Source organism: Manis javanica, chromosome 15 (genome assembly GCF_040802235.1).
Source record: "Manis javanica isolate MJ-LG chromosome 15, MJ_LKY, whole genome shotgun sequence".
In the NCBI taxonomy this organism is placed as follows: Eukaryota; Metazoa; Chordata; class Mammalia; order Pholidota; family Manidae; genus Manis; species Manis javanica.
Window position 1 is genome coordinate 39,250,729 of NC_133170.1, and position 21,104 is coordinate 39,271,832.

Sequence of the window (21,104 nt, forward strand, 5' to 3'; positions counted from 1 at the left end):
GGAGCCTGCACACACAGGCCACAGCGCAGTTCTTTGAATCTCTGGGGCCTCCGCGGGCAGCCAAGGCCTCTCCAGCCTGCAGCCCCCAGGCAGGCAGGTTCACTTGGCGAACGGCACTCCTCGCCTTTTATTTTCCCATATATGGCCCTTAAAGCCTCCTTCAGCCCACACCTCTGGCCCTCCACTGATGAAAGACCCTGCCTCATTTATGACAGCCCCTTCTCACTTCTCCCTGGAAACTGGAGTGGTTGCGGTGGACCTGAAGTATCAGTTGCTTTTCCTGATGAGACATCTGCTTTGCTCACCCCTCCACACCCCTCTCACCCTTTCCCCTTGACCTACTTCATTTTCAGCTGGTGAAGAGCATCCATTTCTGCCTGCCCCCTAACGCCCTGGAGATGTTTGTTTTTAGCACAGTCTAGTTTATTTACGGCTCATTGCAGGTCAGAATATTTCCACCAGGTGGACGTGTTTGGGAGCAGCTTCCCCCGCCCTGCCCTCCCAACCAGCTAAGCCAGGACTTCGCATGTCTATTTTGGTGTCATCCAAGAGGCCTGTGGGTCTCTCACAGGGCTGTGCTGCCTCTGTGGAATAGTGTCTGAGCTCGCGGCCCAGCCTGGAAGAGCCCCATTGTGATGGAAACAGCCATGTGGAGGGGAGTGGGGCCCGCGGGCAAGCTGCTAGGCCACTTGGCACAGCCCCTGCAGCTGCTCTGGAAATGCTACCTCTCAGGGAATTCAGGACTACCTGCCCTGGTGTGCAGACACCCAAATCAAGTTGTACATGGCCACAGCAGCACCAGATTGCCAGCAGAAAACATGCTAAGTCTAATGCAGGATTTTAGCAGGTTTTTTTGTTTGTTTTGGGTTTTTTTGCTTTTGCTGGTGCTGGCTTTGCCCTTTGGACTCAGTACCCACTTGACTCTTGGGCACATCCTTGAAAATGATCCACTCCAACCTACCCTTAGACGAATAGGGACTGGGATCAGGGAGTGTGAATGTGTGCACAAGTGACCCTGTGACCCAGCCCGGCTCATCCCTTCAGTCTGAGATGTGTCCCCATCTGCACTGTGAGGAGTTTAGCCCAAAGTCACCAAAGTCCTACACTTATGACACCAGGGTCCTCACTGTATCTGCATCTCCCACTCACAAGCCCAGCCCATCAATAAGGCACCAGAGAACCTTTTCCATTTCTACCTCCTGTTTTTGCATCAAGCAGTTTCCCCCTCAAATCATGCAAAGATGTTATTAGAAGCCACCAAAGGAAAGAAGTGACATAAACCACCTGTCTTTGCAGCTTGGGGAAATTCCAGGTGTGGCCAGTGTGCTAGCTATTGTGCACCTGCTCATGAAGTTGGTGGACTGCTCCACTTCTTAGTTCCTCCTCTGCATGCCTGGGCCTCCACTGCTGCCTGAACCCGCCCTGGAGGGAGCCGGAGGAGGGGTGAGGGGAAGGGCTTTGGCTCCACAGCGTTGCTAAGTGTGGCCAGGCCGGATGTCTCGGCTACAGTGATGTTCTCATGTTAACTGGCTTCCACTTGCCCCCAATTTTCCACATGCATATATTCCAGAGAGGACTGTACCCTACAACTTTTCTTTGGCCCCCTGCACTTATGTTTAAAAAGGAAATTCTGATCCTAAAAGTGGAAGGTATGTGAATTTCTCTGAGAGACCAGGTTAGGAGTCTGCCTTCTGGTAGCTTGCTCCCAAGTGTGCAGGGGGGATAGGTGAGGACACAGCCTATACAGAAAATGGTCTGCTGCCTCGGGGGCAGTGAGCCCATGACCATGCCAGTGAGCCTGGAGAGTGATGGGAAGTGTCCGGCCACCCAGTGCCGGGGCTGGCCCCAGGCCACAGCACATGATGTTACTTCAAAGCAAGGGAGCAGCAGCTGCCAGTCTGCTACCTCGAAATCAAGATCACAAGAGAGGCGCACACAAACACACAGACACATGTGAGCATGTGCATCAAGTCCCTGTCCACAGCACTCCCATCACTAACTGAGAAGCTCAAGATTTAAAGGCTGCCGAAAGCTCCCTGAACAAGTCCTTTTTCCAAAACAATGAACACACACATGCAAACGTGCACACACACATGCTCACACCTCACCCATGCAGTGAGCTGAGTAACAGAGCAGTCCTGAAGTGGCGAGCAGAATAGCGAGGCTGAGTGATGGGCACGTCACTGTCGGCAAGGCCCCGGATTCACTGGCCAGGGAGCACCACCTGGACACAGGATGAGATGTGCCATGCCTCCAAGCGCTCCAGTGCCTGGCCTGCTGGGCATTCAGGGTGGTGTCGAGAAATCCCTGCTTTCCTGTTGCTTCTATTAGATGCCCGGGGTCCAGAGGACACTTCTGAGCTCCTGCGAGCAGGAGTAGGCAAGCAGGAGGCTGCCCTAGGGGCAGCTTGGGAGAGGAAGGGTGTCCTGGCCCCGGGGACGAGGTGTGGTTGGGAGCCCAGGACACTGACTCCCAAGCGGGCAGGGGGGATAAGTGAGGACACAGCCTATACAGAAAACGGTCTGGTGGCTTGGTGGCTGCCGCCTCAGGGGCAGTAAGCCCATGAGGGATGAGCCCCAGTGAGCTGAGCGGACATGGTGTGCATTCCGTCAAACAGGCTGACTTCCATTCAGCTCAAAAACTGCCATGTCAATACTGCTCGGGCAAGCCTCTAGGTCCACCCCCTCCACTGTCCTGCGGAAGCCTGCCCCACCTCTGGGCCTCCCCTCTGCTGCAGGCAACACCTCTGGGGCCAGGGGCTTGGCTCTCACCCTGTGTGTGTCAAGGTGCTGCCGACACAGCCAAACTCAATTTAAAAAAAAAATGTACTTTCTCATTTTATTTATATACACATATATATAGCCATGGGCAAACGTTTCTAGATGAAACCTGCCTGTAAAATAATAAAGTGGTTTATACCAGATACATAAAGAAATCTGATACTTTTTAGGCATGCCCAGTGTACAAACATGCACGCATACAATATTCTAGGTCATAAAAGACAAGATCATTAGTACTTAGCAATAAGTACTGTTGCCTTAACCACTTAGTAAAAACTGTAAGCTATAGCAGAAGTCAGAAAACTCTTTCTGGAAAAGGCCACTTAGTAGATATTTTCAGCTCTGTGGGCCACATGGTCTTTGTTGCAATGTAACTGCTGTTATACATGAAAACTGCCACAGACGATACATAAAGGAATAAGTGTGGCTATGTTCCAATAAATCTTTATTTACAAAAATGGGAGACAAGCTAGATTTGGCCTTCAAAAGCAAGGATACTTTTCCCGGAAGATGACTGGTTAGCCAGAGACGGGTAAGATTCCTCAAGGGAGGAACAACCTAAGACAGGCACAGTCGCAGGGGGGCCATCAGATGAGAAATTGGGGATCAACAGAGGTGAGGCTTAGAACCTCACCCCCCCTGTTTTGAGAGAAATCTTCTGCATTCGTGGATGTTTTGTTGCCCTTGTCTAGCTTGGATTAATACTTAGTCTATAGGCACACACCTGATCATCTATATTTGCCCTCTTACAGCACTGAACTATGTTTTCTACCTTTATCTTGCATCTACCTACCACTTCAGCATTTTATTAAAAATAAAAATAATAATAATAATAATAAGGAAGAAATGTAGGATTCACATATAAATCAAGTATATAAATCAAACGAATATTCATATTTGACCCAATTGTTTATAGTTCATAATGCGTGATCAAAACCGTAAGTTTCTGTGATGACTGCCCTTGCACTGTTCACCATGTAAGAACTTATTCACTATGTAAGAATTGGTTCACCATGTAAGAACTTGTTCGTTATGCTTCAGAAGATTGGAGTCTGTTGAGAATTAGGCTTGGGGTTGATTAATGATTGTGCATTGAGTCCCCTATACAGAATTTTATTATTGTTAACAACCATTTGATCAATAAATATGAGATGCCTTCTCCAAAAAAAAAAAAAAAAAAGAAAGGATACTTCCTGTATTCATTCATTTACTGTTTGATTCATTCAGAGGCACACACTGAGTACCAAATGTGTGCCAGGCACCGTGACTAGACCCTGTCCAGTTCCTGCCCTCGAGTACACTGCTCAGTGTTGTGGAGAGAGTATGGGCCCTGGAGTCAGGCAAACTTGGGCGGGAGTCCTGACTTTGCCTCTTACTAGCTGTAAAGCCTTGAGGAAATCACTCACTCTCTTTGAGTCTTGGCTTTCCTATCTGTAAAGTCTTACCTGTGAATTCTGTAAATACCCACCTTGCTAGTTTGTTGTAAGGATTAGAGCTAGGGCTTTTGGAGTTCCTGGCACAGAATAGGGGCCCTTTCACTGACATCTTCATAGATAACTATTGTACAAGATGGAAAAAGAATTGGCTAACGTGGGGCTGGAGTGTCTAGAAGGACTTAAAGAAGAAATGGGTAAAAGTTGGGGAACAAGGGATACAAATGAGAAATCCGGGAAAGCTTTCTGGGGGAGATGGCATTTGAGCTGAGTTTTGAAAGAAGAGAAGATTTGCTGCTACCAAGACAGGACGAGCGAGGGGTGAATGGGTCAGGCTCTGCTCTGTCTCTGGAGCGCTCCCTCTGTTCTGAGAGACACAGAGTCTGAGCTGTCAGAAAAGGCAGGCTGGAGGGCATGGAGTGCTCTATCCTGAATCCCAGGCAGTTGCAATGTCATCTGTATGCCATTTTCCAAAATTGCCCTGTGCTGGGTCATATTCCTGCAGCTCTTCATTTTTCAAACCTCACTTCAAAACCCTTGGAGACAGAAGTTTTGCCACTTTTCAGTACCAATCAAGCTTTACCATTCGGCACCAAAGTTTCCCTAAAAAGCTTTACACACCTGAACCATTCAGCTGTGCTTTGTTTATTTCCTGTGAGAACAAAGCCGACCAGACTAGGTGGTGGAGGATGGAGGAGGTCCTGGCTAACACTGGAGGACTCGAATCTCTACTTTGAATTTAGTGACTCAGGCTCATGGCTGTCTGCTTCTGTCTCTCTCTCTGATTCTCTTCTGTTTCAGTCTCATTATCTGTCTCCCTGTCTTCCTGTCTCTAACTTTGTCTCATTCTCTGTCTCGAAGAAGTAACAGTCGGATTTCCTTAAGTCAAGTACCCGGATGTGTGCTTGGCTACTGCTAACTGACCGTCAGTCAAGCATGCCAGCCTGGGATTAGGAATTCTGGTCTTCAGCCCCGATGTGGCCAGTAACTCCCTATGTGACCTTGGAGAATTCACTTCCCCACTGGACCTTGGTTTTCCCAAATGTAAAATGGGAGCACTGGATCAGATGAGATCTCAGCCCCTTCCAGTTTTGGCTTCTGTCTGAGTCAGCCATTTCCAGTTCTGGCTTCTGTCTGAGACATAAATGGTCCTTTATATGGGCCCTAGACAGGTATGGAGAGTCACTCTCTCCCCCTCTCCACTGGTGAGCTGTCCTTGCCCTCGAGGCAGCCAGCCTCCTGAGCTCCCTCAGGTTCCTCGGCCTGGGCACCCACTCACCATAGCAGAGGGGCCTGCAAAGTCTAATTCATAATAAAAGTTTCTGGGGCCTCCCGCAGCTGTCAGCAGGTGTCATAGTCAGAGTATTTATTTTGTCTTAATTGCAGCTCTGGGATTTATTAACCAGGCCAGAAGACCACTTCTGGAAGGCCGCCTCCCCAGGCACTGGTCCAGGACGAAGCTCCCGTCCCCATTGCTGCCACATGCAGGACTGCTCCCTGCCTGTCAGGACCAGAGCAGAGTCTGCTTTGCATCTTTCCCCACTGTGTCTCCCACGTCCACTGTGCAGAGACCATGAGGCCTGGATACTCAGGCTTCTCTCCAAAGACCCAGAGTTCCCAGTGTGAGGCAAAGACACCTGCATGTTTGGGGGCAGAGTCCAGGGACCCCACAGCCCCCAGGGCACCACCGGCCTGCTGTGCTATGCCCAAACCTGGGTGTGTGGAGAAATAGGGAGGACATGGGCTCTATCTTCCCACTGACAAATAGTTTCTCTTTGACCAAACTTTAGTTAAGCTCTCAACAAGGCCTCCAAGCTTGGCTTTCCGTGTGCATCTTGCAGAACTCAGTTTTAGGAAGAATCCTGCTAAATCAGTTTAGAGAGAATGCCTGCCCTTGGTATCTCATCAGCCACATACCTGATCAGATTCCTCATGCCCCACTCCCTGTCCTTGATACCTTCTCACTCTGGCCTGCCTTCAGCAAGAATCCTACCAAGTGGGTTCAGCAGGAATCGCCCTGCCCTTGTTGTGTCCTCTTAGTAATCGTCCACCCTCAACCGCCAACCCACTTTTGGCTGTAAATCCTCACTTGCTCCTGGTGCATTTGGAATTAAGCTCAGTCTCTTTCCCCTTTTGAGATCATCTTGCCACCTAGTCAGTAGTCTTGAACAAAGTCTTTCTTACTATTTCAACAGTGTCAGAATAATTTTTTCCTAACACTACTTCCAAACCTAATGCTATTTTCTTTTTATTCAGGAGAGCCCTACAACAGAGTCTATTCAGCCCACAGACATTTATTGAAAACTTACCTGTGCCCAGCCCGTGCTATGCCACCCCACCCAGACACGGAGATGAGTAAGCCCCTGGTGTGGCCTCCGGAGAGCAGCGTTTTCGTCGCGTCGCCGCCCGGGACTGACTTCACAGGCTCCCTGGAACCGCGCCAGGAAGGGCTCCCAGGCGAGGGGTCCCGTGGCTCTGCGGCGGCAGGAGAGGGCAGTGTCGCCGCCGCTGACACTCGTTCAGCGAAGCTTCCCCATGAAGCGGGGGCGGCTCAGGACCTGCGCTCCCCGCAAACCTGTTTGCTCCTCAGAGGACAAACGCCCTCGCTTTCCAGAGGGGAAAGGGCTCTCGGGGAAGCCAGGTCGCTCAGGCCAGGCCCACTGCTAGTCCGGAACTGGGGTCAGAGTTCAAAAGGAGCCTGCCCGCGGTGCTGCGGGAAGATGCCTTCCTGGAGGCCGGGCCCACAGCCCCCGGGGGCAGCTCCCGCCGGCCACGCCCCTGCTGTCCTGCAGCCCTGCGCAGCCGGGGGTCGGCCCTCAGACCTGGCCCTCTCCTGGCGGGTAGACGCTCTCTGCTCCTAACTCCTGGGCGCTGACTTCGGAGCAAAGACCTCTCAGGGTCCGGGCTGTGCAGAGAAGGTTAGTACTCCCTCCACAGGCGGAGCTGCCCCTGAGAAGCCAGCCCGGCAGGGGACATGGGGCTGTTCTTATCAGTGGTCCGGCCTGGAAGCCGGGGACTCCAGCCCTGGGGACTGTGGAGCCACAGGGGAAGGACCTAGAGCCCAAATGCCAGCGTGGGGCCAAGCTACCCCCAGCCAGGCGCACCAGACTGCTAGGTGAGGCAACAATAAAGCTTGGTTAGTTTCAGTTGCTAAGATGCTGGGGCTTTTTTGGTACAGTAGAGAGTGGTGAGGGCAGAGCCATTGCTCTCTAATGGAGAGAGCTAATAGCCCAGTGTTGAGGTACCCACAGGGAAACATGGCCCAAGCATTCAATACCCTTCTCTGACTGCCCCAACAGCCCCACCAGGCTGTATTAGTGTTACAGTCCTGTCAGACAAGCCTCAGAGGTTTAGAGAGGTGCCTAAGGTCACACACAGCCAGCAGGTGTAGGCCAGGACTGAATCCAGATGTCTCACCCAGGAGATTTCTGGAGATTTGGTTACCACCGCCATGTGGTGCCCACTGTCCCCTACCACCAGCCAGAGAGGAGCAGGGAACCTCAGAAAACATGGCAGGTGCTGCTTCAGTCAGCTGGATTTGAAGTTTACCAATGCCCACTTCCATGCCTTTCTAATCAAACCTGACCATGACTCACCTTTGGGCCCGTTTCCTGGTCTGTAAACTCACACGAGTAGACCATCCTAGTTGCTCCCTGACTATCGCAACCACAGGGGGGGTTCAATTGTGTGTCCTAGTGGCCTTCAATCCACAGTGCACTTACCATCTCTTCAAAGTGGTCAGTGGATCTACAGCTCATTTTGAAATCCTTCAAAAAATAAGATGGGTGGCTAAACAGCTATATGCTAGATAAACATAGCAAAATGATAACGGTTGCAGAATCTATGTGGTGGGTCTATTTCTTTGCTACTGCTGCCGCACCAAAGTAGCCGCGTGACTTAAACAACAGAACTTCATTTTTCACAGTTCTGGAAGCTAGAATCCCAAGATCAAGGTGGTAAATCAGGAGAGGGACAGGCCTCTCTCCTGAGGCCTGTGCCCTGGGCTTGCAGATGGCCACCTCTGGCTATGTCCTCACATGGCCTTTCGTCTGTTTGAGCACATCGTTGTGTGTCTCTGTGTGTCCACAACTTCTCTTCTTATAAGGACACAAGTCATATCAGATCAGGGCCCACCCAGATGGCCTCACTTAATCACTTCTTCAAAGGCTCCATCTTTAAACAGAGTCCCATTCTGAGGTACTGGGCATCAGGGCTGCACCATATGAATTTGGAGGGTACACAAGCCAGCCCGTAACAGTGGGCATATTCGTGTTCCCTGGAAAATTCTTTCCACTTTTTTGAATGTTTGAAATTGTTCATATAAAAAAGAATAAAAATAGAACTTTTTAAAAGTAGGCAACAGAGAACCAGAAGGTAATTTCACAATTGGATTAGGGGTGGCTTGGTCCAACACTCTTTTTGGTAAATATCTGGGGGCTCCAGAGCTGCACACAGTCAGGGCAGCATTGCCAGGAGGAGCCTGCAGCCACTCACTGTGAGGCCGTGAGCAGGGAACTGAGCCCCACAGATGACCTGAGAGGGGTGTTCTCTCTGCCCCTCCCCCACCAGAAGCCCTCCCCCCCCCCAGGAAAAGTGTGTCCTAGCTACATGAAAGGAAGCCCCCTCCTCTTTGTCATTGTCCTATACTAAGTCAGCGACCCTTTCATTGTGCAAGGATTCAAGGAGACAAACACATCTCCGTTTCCTCCTGCAAGGGAATTTTTCACCCTTATCTAAAGGAAGGCATCTGCTTTTTTGAGTTCAAGTTCTAATTTGACAAAATGGCATATGGTAAATGGAGAGGAAGAAGGAGACAATGTTATTAGGAGCCAAGGGAACGTCAAGAAACTTCCCCAAGGCTGGCTGTGCCTCCGCTGTGAATCTGATTACAGCGGCCAGCATAAATCAGTGAGTGCTACTAAATCTGCTGCTACAACTTGACAGGGGAGGTCAAGTTTGTAGAGTTGTTCAGGAGATCTGGCTCTAAGTCAGAGACAAACTCCCCAGCTGCATCGGCCCAAAGGGTCGGGTGTTTCCAACACCTGCTGGCTACTGGGGCTGAGTGGAAAGGCCCTGGGTTTCTAGCTGCTTGTTTCCATGCCTTCATTTTTCCATGGTGACATTCTAGCTCTATGGAAACTTGTGATTCAAAACTACACAGCTCACTTAACCCTTTCCCTAGAGCCTCCCACCCCTGGCCCGGCGGCCTCCACTGGTTGTCCGAGGGTCCACAGCAGATGGGGATGAGGGAAGCAGGCTGCTCGCTGGCACAGTCAGAAATTTACACCCATTAGTCACTCAAATCCATGGATTCCAGTAAGCGGAAGACTTACTGGAATTGATCCCTTTGGACTCAATGTAGCAACAGAGCTTCTCAACTGAACAAGTTGGCAAGACGACTTCAGTTTTCTGCAGCACTATAGTTATGTGACTCCACCATTCTGGAAATTCTCTGAGGTCTCAGTTCACATGGCTGCTTTGGGTCTAGCAGACTTTTAAAGACAGAAAAAGCCCATCCTGTGCTCCAGATGAGAGGCTGTGTTTTGTAGGCATATATAAAATTTTGTTTAATTGTTTAGAATTGGTAATACAGTCATGTGATTCAAAATTCCAAAAGTACAAATGAGTATACCTGAAAACTCCCATCCCGTCCCAGGTCCAAATATTTATTACTGTTTATTTAGTTTTCTACATATACTTCCAGGAATATTTTATGTATATATGAGCAAATAGGTCAGTATAATACCTTCCCTCTCTTTCTCAAAGGATTGCTTGGGTGTATAACCGTATATATGACACTCCTGAATTTCTCCACAGTATTCTTAAGACATTATTCTATGAAACTACATAAAATGCATCCACATTCCTTTCTATGGCTGCATAATATTCTTTCATTTGGAAGAACCATAATCTGTTCACCCCACCCCCTACTGAGATGCATTTGGGCAAATTTGCAGACATCTGCTCATGTAAACAGTAATTGAATAATAACCTTCATACAATAACCAGCATACAATAAAATAACATGCATTCTTGTATGCTGGTAAGAGTGTCCACTTGATGAATTCCTAGACTAGAATTGCTGGATCAAAGGATGTGTGCATGTCTAATAATGACACATGTTGCCTAATTCGTCTCCACAAAGCCTCATCAATCCACATTCCCTCCCACAGGCAGAGGATGACAGTGAATGTTCCTACCCACCCTTGCCAGCATGTATGACATCAGATCTTCTGCATTTTGCATATGATAGGTAAAAAATGGTATCTGAGTGTGGTTTCAGTTTGCATTTTTCTAGTGGTGAATGAGGCTGGGGCCAATTTCAGGAGTTTTAGAGCCTTTTACCTTTCCATCTTTCTATTAGGTTGTTAGTTTCCTCTTGTAAATTTTTCCTATTTATAAGAAAAGTAGAACTTTATTATATGACTTGCAAATATTTTTCCGAACTTGTTTTGGCCTTTTGACTTTGTTTTTCGTTTTTCCTATACACAAGAGAGAAGCACTAGCTGCCGCAGAAAAGCCGTGGGCTTTCTCCAGCCGTCCCAGGAAGGTACCAAGAGAGCCAGGTAGTGGCCTCAGGGTAAGTGGGGGGAGGAGTGGGCAGGCCTGCGGGGGAGAGCCTGTCAACTCCCATTCATGTCTCCTTTCCTTTCTTCTTTTTTCAGACCCCAGCTGGCTTGCGGTGCAAAGCCCTTAGCAGCCATGAGGCCTCCTTTCAGCTGTCGCCAGCTCCCAAAACATACCTCCAGCTTGTGCTTATGCTGGTTGCTGTGGAGACGTAAGTGCAGGCTTGAATGGAGCTGCACGCTGTAGGCTGGGAGATGGAATAGGGCCAGGTATTTTTACAGACATCTGGGAAAGCCAGTCTTCCCAGGAGAACAGCCTCCTTCCCTGATCAACGTGTCCCTGCTTTAGGGACGTGTTTACAAATGTAAAACAGAGAAAAGCTCTCCCTCTCTTTTTGCCTTAAGTTACTGGATACTTTAAGCCAAAAGTTATTGTTTGAGTCGTATTTGCCTTTTAACACAAATGCATCTTACAGGAAATCATGACCTCTTGGCATGCATAGGGATGCTGTGAGATTCTGGAAATTACAGAAAAGGCTTATACATCTCACACATTACACACCAGACACCATTGTAAGTACTTTATGTTTGTAATTAGCCTGCTTGATTGTCACAGCTTCTCTGTGAGTTCTACCCTACTTTGTGCTCCTTTTTCTGCGTGGGGACCCTGAGGTACAGAGTGGGCGGTTTGCCAGCTCAGCGTCACAAAGCGAAAGGAAACACACGATCTGGCCCCTTGCAGTATGGCACCAGAAGCACCGCCCCTAACCACTAGGTACTCGGCCTCCGCAATGATTTGAGGGTCAGAAAGTCCTGATTTGGCATTTTGGCCTTGACACTGTGTGACCTCAGGCAAGTGACTGCACCTCCCTGAATGTTAGCTTCATCTTCAGTACCAATGGCTTGTGAAATTGTTGGGAAGATTAGAAGTCATATATATAAAGAGTTTAGTGACTACAAAGTGCTCAGTGTAAGGTAGCTGTGTTAGTGTAGGTCTCTTAAAGTAGCTACGGCAGAAGCTGTCCTTCCCTGCCCGTAGGCCGCAGTAAACATCAGGCCCTGTGGGCTTCCTACCAGAAGCATCTGTGACCGTGCAGAGGCCTTCTCCAGCCACGGGAGCTGCTTGGATGAATATCCCAGTCCCCTGTCTCCTGAGGTCCCCAGCAGAGCCGAGCCCTGGCTGCCCACAGCAATCCACTCATAATATTCCCCCAGACTGACTGCCTTCCCTTCCTGCTCACTTCCCTACTGCCCCACTGGGGTCACCTCCCCCAGAAACCTTCCGTGCCCAAGTCCATGTCTTGGGATCCGCTCTGGGAAGAAACACAAATGGAGATGGTATAAATGCCTGTGTCTTTGATTCTGTCACTTAAAGAAAGCATCTGTGGACTTTACCCAGTGAGAAAGGTGACTATGGTAGGCTGCCTAACAGCCCCAAAGAGGCCCACACCCTAATTCCTGGAACCTGTAAATGTCATCTTAAGTGGCAAAAGGAACTTAGCATATGTGATTAAATAAGGAGCTACCTAGGTGGGCCCTAAGTGCCATCACTGAAGCCCCAAGAAGAAAGGAAGATGAAGATTGACTCAGAAGACAATGTGGCCACTGAAGCAAGAGGCTGCCCTATTGGTTTTGAAGATGGAGAAAGAGGCGAGGAACCAAAGAACGCCAGGAATGTAGCTCTAAGCTCGAGAAGACAAGGAAACCGACTCCTCCAGGGAGCTTCTGGGAGGAGTGTGGCCTTGCCAACACCTTGATTTCTGCCAGGGGAAACTGATTTCAGACTTCTGCCCTCCAGAGCTGTAAGAGAGTAAGTGTGTGTCATTCCAAGGCGCTCTATTTGTAGTGATTTGCTGTGGGGTGATAGGCGCCTCATCCAGTATACTCAGAGGCAGACTTGAGCAGTGGTTCTCAAAGTGTGGTCCATGGACCAGCAGCTCCTGGGATCTTATCAGAAATACAAACTCCTGGGCCCACCCCAGGTCTACTGAGTCAGAAATTCCAGGATTGGGGCCCAGACGTCTGTTTTAACAAGCCCTCTGGTTATTTTTCAGGAGTTAACCCTGGCTAGACATTAGATCACTTGGAGAACTTTAAACATTGGTTCCCCATTCTGTGCTCCAGAAATTCTGTTGTAAGTGGTCTGTTCAGTCTCGGCACTGGGCTTCTGTAAAGCATCCCAGTGGTCTTCTGTCCAACCAGGGCTGAGAACAAGTACTGTAGTTTGAGAACCACCGATCTAGAACACTGACTTCCAGCTGAGCTCCGCAGAGCCCGGGAATTCTGTAAAATCCATCAAGACTTGTACAGAAAGAAGGGGTAGAGTCTAAGCCAGCAGAGCTTCTGGTCCCAGAGGCCAAAAAGTCACATGCCCAGATGCAGTTAGAGGTGGATGTAATAAGGAAGGTAGGTGGGGGATAAGAAAGGAGGGTATTTGCAGGGAGCGCCTGGGGAGCTGGGCTGAGTGACCACCAATGGCTGCACCCCACCCAGTCATCACCATATCAGAATGTGGGTTAAGACTGCCAGGTTATCCTGGTTTCCTAGAAGTTTTTGTTTTATGGAGACATCAGAAATACATTTTTTAAATTTTAAATCACTTGATTTTTAAATGTTAGCAACTAAGGCAATTAAAAAATTCCTTTCTCTCTTTTTTTTTGTACAACATGAAGGCTGAACATAGTTCACAGTGAGACTGGATCTGGTCCTTGGGCAGCTGGCTTGTGAGCTCCCTCTTTGCTGCAGGTGTCTTTCATTCACCTCCTGGGGCCAGCAGCCCAGCCTGGACAAGCTCCTTTCAGCATGCTAACAGCAGCTTCACAGAGATAGGATATTTGTGTGTGTCTGCTCACTGCTGCAGCCTAGTTCCAGGCATATAGTTACCACTTACTTAAGTATTTGCTGAGTGCATAAAACCTCACAGCAATCCTGTGAGACAGAGACTATTACACCTGTTTTACAGATGAGGAATTTGAGGCTTGCTGCAGTGAGTGGACTTTCCCATGATCATACAGCTCTTCACCAGCAGAGTCAGCACGCAAGCCCAGGAGCCCTCACAGCAGGGACTACTGTGAAGAGCAGGTAAACCGTAGCCGTGAAAACGCCGGGGCAAAATGAGAGGTATGGGGATAACTGGTACCAATTATGAGTGCAGTACAAGTAGTACATGGGGTGTGAACCGCTTGAGGAAAAAGAGGCTCCAGTTTATCTGGTGAGTTTCTGGAATGAGCGAAGCTCTCTGTCCATCCTAGCACTGGGCTGTATTTTGTGGTGGTGGCAGTGGTGCTCTGGATCCGAGGAGAGCAGGCTGCGTGTGGCACTGGTGACATGGGGCTTGGTCCTGGATCTCCAAGGGGAAGCCTCCATTTCTCCTACCCACTGCCCAAGGTGTCTAAGCCTGTGCTGAGTCCACTGCTTTATTCAGCTTTGCTGGATGGGCTGAAGTGGGAGGCTGGGACCCCTGGGGAGCCCTCTAATTTAAGAACCCTCTCTGATTGTATTATCCAGAGGAAATATGAGGAGCTAAATCAGAGAAGATGGCTGAGAAGTGCATTATGGAACATTAAACAATGGCTGATCAGCATCAGATACAGTAAATGGCCCCTAATCTACTGCCAAGAACATGCCTGGTTCCTACGTGGCGCCCTGGCTGGCTTCCAGGCAGGGGAATACAGGGCTGGACATCAAGGCTTTTAGGCCACAAAACCCCTGCTCTGGGTCATATCCCAGCAGCTAACAGAAGATTCCAGCGCCCAGACAACATGCATTTCCTTCCACATGATTTCGCTCTATAGGACTGGATTTGGGTCTTCTCATCACCTGGTCTCTGATACTGGGACCCAAACATCATCTGGAGCATCTCTGCCTGCCTGGAAAATTCTGTACTGGAAGGGGAAGCTGCCTCTGACTGTGGGTTAGGGCAGTCTGGCTCAGGATGCGTGAAGAGGATGTGAAGGGGTATTCCCCTAGCTCCAGTAAGGCCTCACAATAATTCCCCACAATACCCTAGTTAAAGCTCATTTCACTTGAACATCTTTTTGTTTAGAGCCCCATTAAAAGGCAAATGTCCTCAAAGGATAGATGAACTAGTATCCTGGTGGGTCTTGCACACTTTAGTATAAAGTAAACTTCAACTTTTTGCTAAGAGCTTTGGGCACTGATATCCTGAGAAGATAGGAAGGAATGGAGAGGAAAGAATCCAGAGAGGAGTTTCCAGAAGATAGGAAGGTAGCCTGCAGGACTTTAAAAGCTAAAATCACTATTTCTCCATGGTCAGAAGCAGATTTGGTTTACACTGATGAAAGCCCTGGACTTTTACCAATGGGCAGGATTCAAATCTCCAGCTCTCCTGTATACCAGCTCTGTGATCTTAGGTAAGTCACTTAACCTCTCTGAGCCTCCATTTCCTCAGCTGTTGATGCCACACCTATCCCAGTGGTACTGTGAGAGTTACACAATTTGAAGTGTGTGGCAGGTGTGCCCTGCCACAAATATTGTCCTTGGGTCTGTGCCACTACATTCTAGAAATTGCGTGACCACTATGCTCCATCTGTGAATGGATATTGAGGCTGAATCAACCCACAGACCCATAGTGATCCTGGAAGGGCCAACCAAAACCCCAGCTAGATCAGCTGACCCAAACACATGAACTTCCAGAACAAATAATTGCTTTTTAAGCCACTGAGTGTCAGGGTGGTTTGCTATCCCGCAATGGTTAAAACAGTACACCAAAGTCAGAGCTCCCGACATTTTTAATTTTAGGGCCATGTGCAACAGAAATCATTCTAAAATGTATCTGACACTTCTCTGTCTTCTTAACCAAGACAAAGTGAACACAATTCAGTCTTCACTGGGTTTTCATGCTCAAAATGGTGAGACCATTTAAGGTGCTAGAAGTCAGTGGTGCCCTCAGGGGTTCCATGCAGAACAGAGGCACTAGAAATGCTATTTTGGTATTTCTGCATGTACTAAATACAGTCTACTATGCTTCTTGTGCTCAGAACTATTCCCTAGTAATTTGTCATTTTTCTTGTCATCAATTTTGTCAGCTGTCTTTTGTCGTGGTGGTTATTGTGTCTATTTGAAGCAGCAACTCACCTTCCCTAATCAACTGTGTTACACCCAATTCACCAGCCTTCAGGAAACCTGCTTTCTAAGTGTGTCTGTCAGCATGGTCTCGGAGGTGGGAGCCCACAGGCCTGTGCTTCGGGACTGGGGTCCTGTCATCTGTCTGGGCCTCTTTGATGCCGTTTGCTCCCTTTTCCTCTGGGACCCAGCAGTGGAGGTCACCAGGTAATGAGCCTCTGATTTAGATAGCTGGCGCCATGTCTGGAGTGTTAGGAGTCAAGTCCTTCCTGGAGGGAGAAGGGCTGGCTCAGCGGCCGAGGGAAACGTTGGCCCCTGGCACATCAGAGCCCCTGTCCATCATGCCTTCTTGGCTTAGCCTGTGTTTCACCAGGGGGCGACCAGGGCTTGCCCCAGAGCAGAGGCTGCATCCTACTTGTCTCTGTGTCCCCTGTAGCACTTAGCACACTGCCAGGCACAAAGGAGGCCTTACTAAGGTGGTGGATGAGACCGGAGACCTCCCCAGTGCTCCCCCTTTATGTGTGCACCATGCTCGTCTCCTGCCGAAGAGGAAGAATCTACAGGCTTTTGAACATAGACTGTTTCACATCAAACTGCTGGAAAATATCTTCAAAAGAGTTGTCCTGTGTCAAGGAACAGTCCCCATATCAGGGCATAAGCTGGTTTCCGAACTGTGCTTTCGGGGAGTGACTAAATGAGGGGAATGAAGTCCAGACACTCTGCAGGAGAAAGCAGCTATTTTTCACCTTGTGAAGCTGTTAGCTCAATGATTGCCCATAGGTCTGCACCATCCTCGTACAAATACACAAAGTCCACATTCACAACCAGAAGATCTGAACTTAGCAAATCATCAGGAAGGGCCAGTTGTTCCCCACTGAGCCTGCCCTCTGCACTGTGCTCTGGGATCCCCTGCCTTCTGGCTTTGGGCTGGGTTCAGCCAAGGGAAAGCCCTGCCAAGAGGTGGCTGAGTTGGAAGAGAGAGAGGCTGGGGTATTTCTTCTCCAATTTCTCCCTACTTTGGTGCTTTTGTGGTCAAAGCTGCTCGGAGGCCCCTCCAAGGTTCCCAGTCCACTGGGACCCACTTCCCCATTTCTTCCTCTTGGCTTTTCAAGCACATGAGTGGTAAAGACTTCCCAGGGTTGCTAATTCTTCAACTTCCCTTGACCTCTTAACCCTCCTACACCTCTGAAAGGGGTCCCTTCATGCACGTGTTTTCATCTGAACCATCTGAGTTGCTGCCTTTTCCTGCTGTTACCTCAACTGTTACAATCTGTACAAAGCCTCACCTAAGAGATGTCTGAGCTGTGCCAGGCTAAGGCAAGGATTTCAGAGAAAATCAGAGCTTCTTTCCTCTTTAGCTTTCAGAACACATTAGCTATTTGGCTCTATGTAAATTAAGTGGTACAAAATGACAGCAAGCCCCCATCTACTGAGAAAAGTTTTTATTCTTTCATTCATCCACTCAGTCATCAAATATTTGTTGAACACTTACTATGTGCCAGGCACTGTTCTGCCCTGGGGCAAGAGTGATAACGTACAAGGCAGACACAGTCCCTGCCCACATGATGCTGACAGTCCAACACCAACTATCTCCCCAGAGCCAGAGGCCACCAGACGCAGGGCTAGACCCAGATTGCCGAGTTCCTGAAGTCCTGAGCCTTCAGCAGGTTCTCAGAGGAATCTAGGCTCCAAGTTAAAACCACCAAAGCAGACCAAATTAACTATCAAGCTTCTCCTTAAATGGGGAATAATAACCCACCAGCTCACAGAAGCGTGGCGCTCTCAAGCTGGACTTGCGGGGGGTGTGCTGGCACACACCCGTAGGGACACGACTACCCACCTTCCCTGACCACCCCTTCCACCCCTTCTTGCCCGTACTCTCCAGCTCCCCTCCTCTCCTTCAGCTCCCCACACTTCTGTAAGCAGTCCCTCGCCCTTCCCCGTGTCCCTCCCACAGGGCCCACAAACACTGGCAGCACCTGGCACGCAGGTCGTTGAGCTGTTTTTACGAATGGAGAGGGGCTGGGGCTAGGTTCAGAGACGTGTGCTCAGAGAGTCTGGTCCCAGCAAAGGCACAGGCATGACTTTCTGCCTTAATTAAATTATTTATGAGATTCCAGTTGGAGGCATGTGTGCACTGCCTTTGCTGGGGAAAGCCGGGGCAGCTGGGGTGAGCTGAGGTGAGTACAAGGCAGGCAGCAAACCCAGGGGTCTGCCTGGCTCCCTTGAGCCCCCCGGAAACGTCAGAGTTTCCTCGAGAAAGCCTCAACAGGCCAGGCCAGTAACGCAATACTTCCTCTGCTCTGGGTCAGACAGGACAAGGACAACATCCTGGTGCCCTCAGCAAAGTCAGGCAGACGGGCAGAAAATGTCTCCTTCCCCAAACCGCCCAGCCCTACCCGCAGCCACCCTGGCCCGTGGCCAGCAGCCCACCACCTCTTCCCAGGAAGTGCCCTCCCCCCTCAGAACCCTAGCTGCCTTAGCAAATTCTCACCCGGCAAAGCCCAACAGGAGAGCAGACAGACATAGTCCTGAGGCTGCAAGGAGGCCCCTGGCCCTCAGAGAACCATCTGGACCCCCTCGCCCTCTGTGGGATGGTACTGGCCGTGACCCTGACCGAGCTGGGCAGAGGCAGGTTCCCCCCACAATATCCCCCTTGAGTCAACGTCCCCCTTCTGAAGGGGTCAGGGACGCATTTCTAGAGACGCCTGGACTCCCTTCTCTCCCACTGGCACTTCCTTTTCTTTTAAGCTCCTCACAATTCCCAACCAAAATTAGATTATGCAACAAATGGGGAGAAATGGGAAAGGCAGAAACCATTTTTAAAAGGGTCTGTGGCTTGGAGCTGCGGGTGGGGGCGGTTTGGAGCAGGCACAGAGGGCTTCTGAGATGAGCTCAGGTGGCTGGAAGCTCCCCCAGCCTCCCTCCACCCAGAGTAGATGGGAGAATACCAGGACACGTTGTGAAACCATCTTTCTTCCCCCCTGCTCTGGACAGAGGGAAGAAGGGAAAGCTGTGATCATCATTTACCTGCTGAAATTGGGAGGACGCTGTTGATGAAAGTAGGCTGAGACACGATAAAGCGGAAGAAAAGCTGAAGATAAATTCCCAAAGTCACTGGATTCAGGACAACCATGCTGGCTGGGATCTGGCAAGTGTCAAGTTCTCAAGGCAAGGCTGCTGTGGAGCCTCGCTCATCTCTGCTTTTGTCTCCCCACTGCTCTTGGCCTGTCTCCCTCTCTCCCTCCCTCTCTCTCTCTCCCTCCCTCTCCTTCTCCCTCTCTCTCTGCTTTCCCCATGCCTTTACCCAGAAAGAATGCCAACCATTTCCCATTAGACCATCTCCTTACTACACAGGGTTATATTTATCTCAAGCACTGGATCAAATACCCACATTAAAATTAAGATGTCAGGATTTTCTTTTTTGGAGACTGTGAATGGCTACTGAAGTGGTGATGAATAGGCAGCCAAGTCTCCCATGTTCAACAGAAGCAATCCTCAAGGGCAGATAGATTTCCTAACTGACTATCCACTGGTATCTACCTGCTCAGAACTGAGTGTCCTACAGTGTCACAGACTCCACTCCTGACTCAAACTGAATTTCCAAGGGAACAAACCCCTTTGCTGTCAGCCTGTGACATTTTTACCCACTGGTGACAAATGCAAAGTTAACCTCGGATTATTTTCCTTTTTATCATCCAATAAAGGGAGGGCTAATATTTTCCAAAACCGCTTTCCCTATAAAAAAGTGTTATTTCTCTCTCTAGAAACTGCAACCTTTTATCCCATCCAAAGCAAAATGAATGAACAGAGTAAATGGATTTGAAAGTGAATTATCAAACTTTCTTTGGAAAAATAGCACTAATGCCTTCATCCCAAATGGAGACCATGTTCCCCTTACAGGTTTAAGTTGGAAGCATGAGATGAATGTGCACGAACTTAAATTTGTGTACAGAGTCAGCAAAGATGAAATGCAGGGAGCCAGCAGAGGGCCATTGGGCGCAAAGACGCCCTCCAAAATTGCTCCACTGGCTGAACACGCGCTCTTCCCACAGGAGGTGGAGTCAACTTCCCGCCTCGTCCAATCAGCACTGGCCTTGACACTGGCTTTGACCAATAGGGCGTGGCAGATGTGACGCTTCCAAGCGTCCATCCAAGGGCCCCGTCCAAGCTTAACAGGCCAGGTAGCTTCTGCCCTTGTCTTTTTTTGAAACCAACTGCCACGTAAAGAAACTCCAGACTGTTGGATAGGCAACAAAGAGGGGGCAGCAGCCAGCCCCTAGCTGTCTGGCTGTTTCAGAGGAGGCACTGGCTGCATGAGTGAGGCCAGTGTGGGTCACCTAATCCCATTCACCTGTCCCAGTAATGGAAGTCACAGAAGTGACCAGCTGAAGAACTGCCCAGGTTACAGATTCATGAGCAAGTGAAATGGTTGTTTTAAGCCACTAGGCTTGAGGATAATGTGTTAGGCAGCAACAGCTTACAGTTTACAGAGAATCTTTTGGAAGCATAAAGAATATCCTTGGATTACATCCTAAATTAACAGGACAGCTTAAAGACAGGATACCCCCACTTAGCTGCTCCCAAAATGTTTAACAGAAGGATCTGTGACTGTTCGATAAACCCAACCAGGAAATCCTCAGGCTTGCTCTTGTTCACTCTTGAAACCTACAGCCCCTGCAGTGGGCTTCTGGTGGCTTGGAGAAGGTGCAGTCTACCTCAGAGGATTCCCTCAGCACACAGATTTTGCCACTGAGCGTGCAGCTGGCACAAACCATGTTAGTATGTCCTCCCTGTGATACCTGCTGGTATTGTTTTTGAACTGCTTCTAAACCACCTTGTGTTGCTGTTTAAACTGTGCTCACACCCCTGAAGATGGAGGACTGTCCTATAGCTCTTTGTATCCCATGACAGTCCTCATCACCTAAAAGGTCCCAACAATGTCAATAATTTGATCAAGTCACACCACTGTGGGATGGAAAAAAAAATGCAAGAGGAAAGGGGTGTAAATTTTATGCTCCAGCCACAGTAAGCCACTTGCTTTTGCAGCACCTCTTTGCACTTTGGCATTTAGAGTTAGCTCTAACCAGCCTGGTACAAGAGGGAGCTTTGGTCAGTCTGGTGAAAGAGAGGGAATGTGCAACAGATGGCCACCACTCACACGGGAGGCTGAATGTACACATTCAGGCCACTGGGGGGCAAGTCACTGCTTAAGTAAAGTTACTACAGGAACCTCTGCC

General features: G+C 49.3%; 1 protein-coding gene and 1 long non-coding RNA gene across 20 annotated transcripts in view; one reads left to right on the forward strand and one right to left on the reverse strand.

Moving 5' to 3' along the window:
• Positions 1-21,104, reverse strand: part of COLQ (collagen like tail subunit of asymmetric acetylcholinesterase) — a 76,729-nt gene that overhangs the window by 45,695 nt on the left and 9,930 nt on the right. For 2 of the 11 annotated variants that reach the window (XM_073223475.1, XM_073223465.1), the window contains exon 1: positions 18,895-20,554. The exons of 8 other annotated variants lie outside the window; for them this stretch is intronic. Coding sequence is in view for 2 of the 3 variants with exons in the window: in XM_073223465.1 (XP_073079566.1) it covers positions 18,895-19,000 (106 nt within the window). In the remaining variant the exon portion in view is untranslated. Of the gene's footprint in view, positions 1-18,894; positions 20,555-21,104 lie in introns of those variants that run through there. One more of the 11 variants, XM_017650137.3, reaches the window with a different exon arrangement.
• Positions 1,200-18,992, forward strand: LOC108390848 (uncharacterized). 9 transcript variants are annotated; one of them, XR_012125802.1, is made up of 6 exons: positions 1,200-7,131; positions 10,707-10,793; positions 10,879-12,589; positions 13,742-13,860; positions 14,287-15,152; positions 18,862-18,992. It is a non-coding gene; the product is annotated as an uncharacterized lncRNA (long non-coding RNA). The 9 variants fall into 9 exon arrangements; XR_012125801.1 differs by lacking the exon at positions 18,862-18,992 and adding an exon at positions 10,387-10,466 and having other exon boundaries at positions 1,200-7,328; positions 14,287-18,851; XR_012125800.1 differs by lacking the exon at positions 18,862-18,992 and adding an exon at positions 10,387-10,466 and having other exon boundaries at positions 14,287-18,851.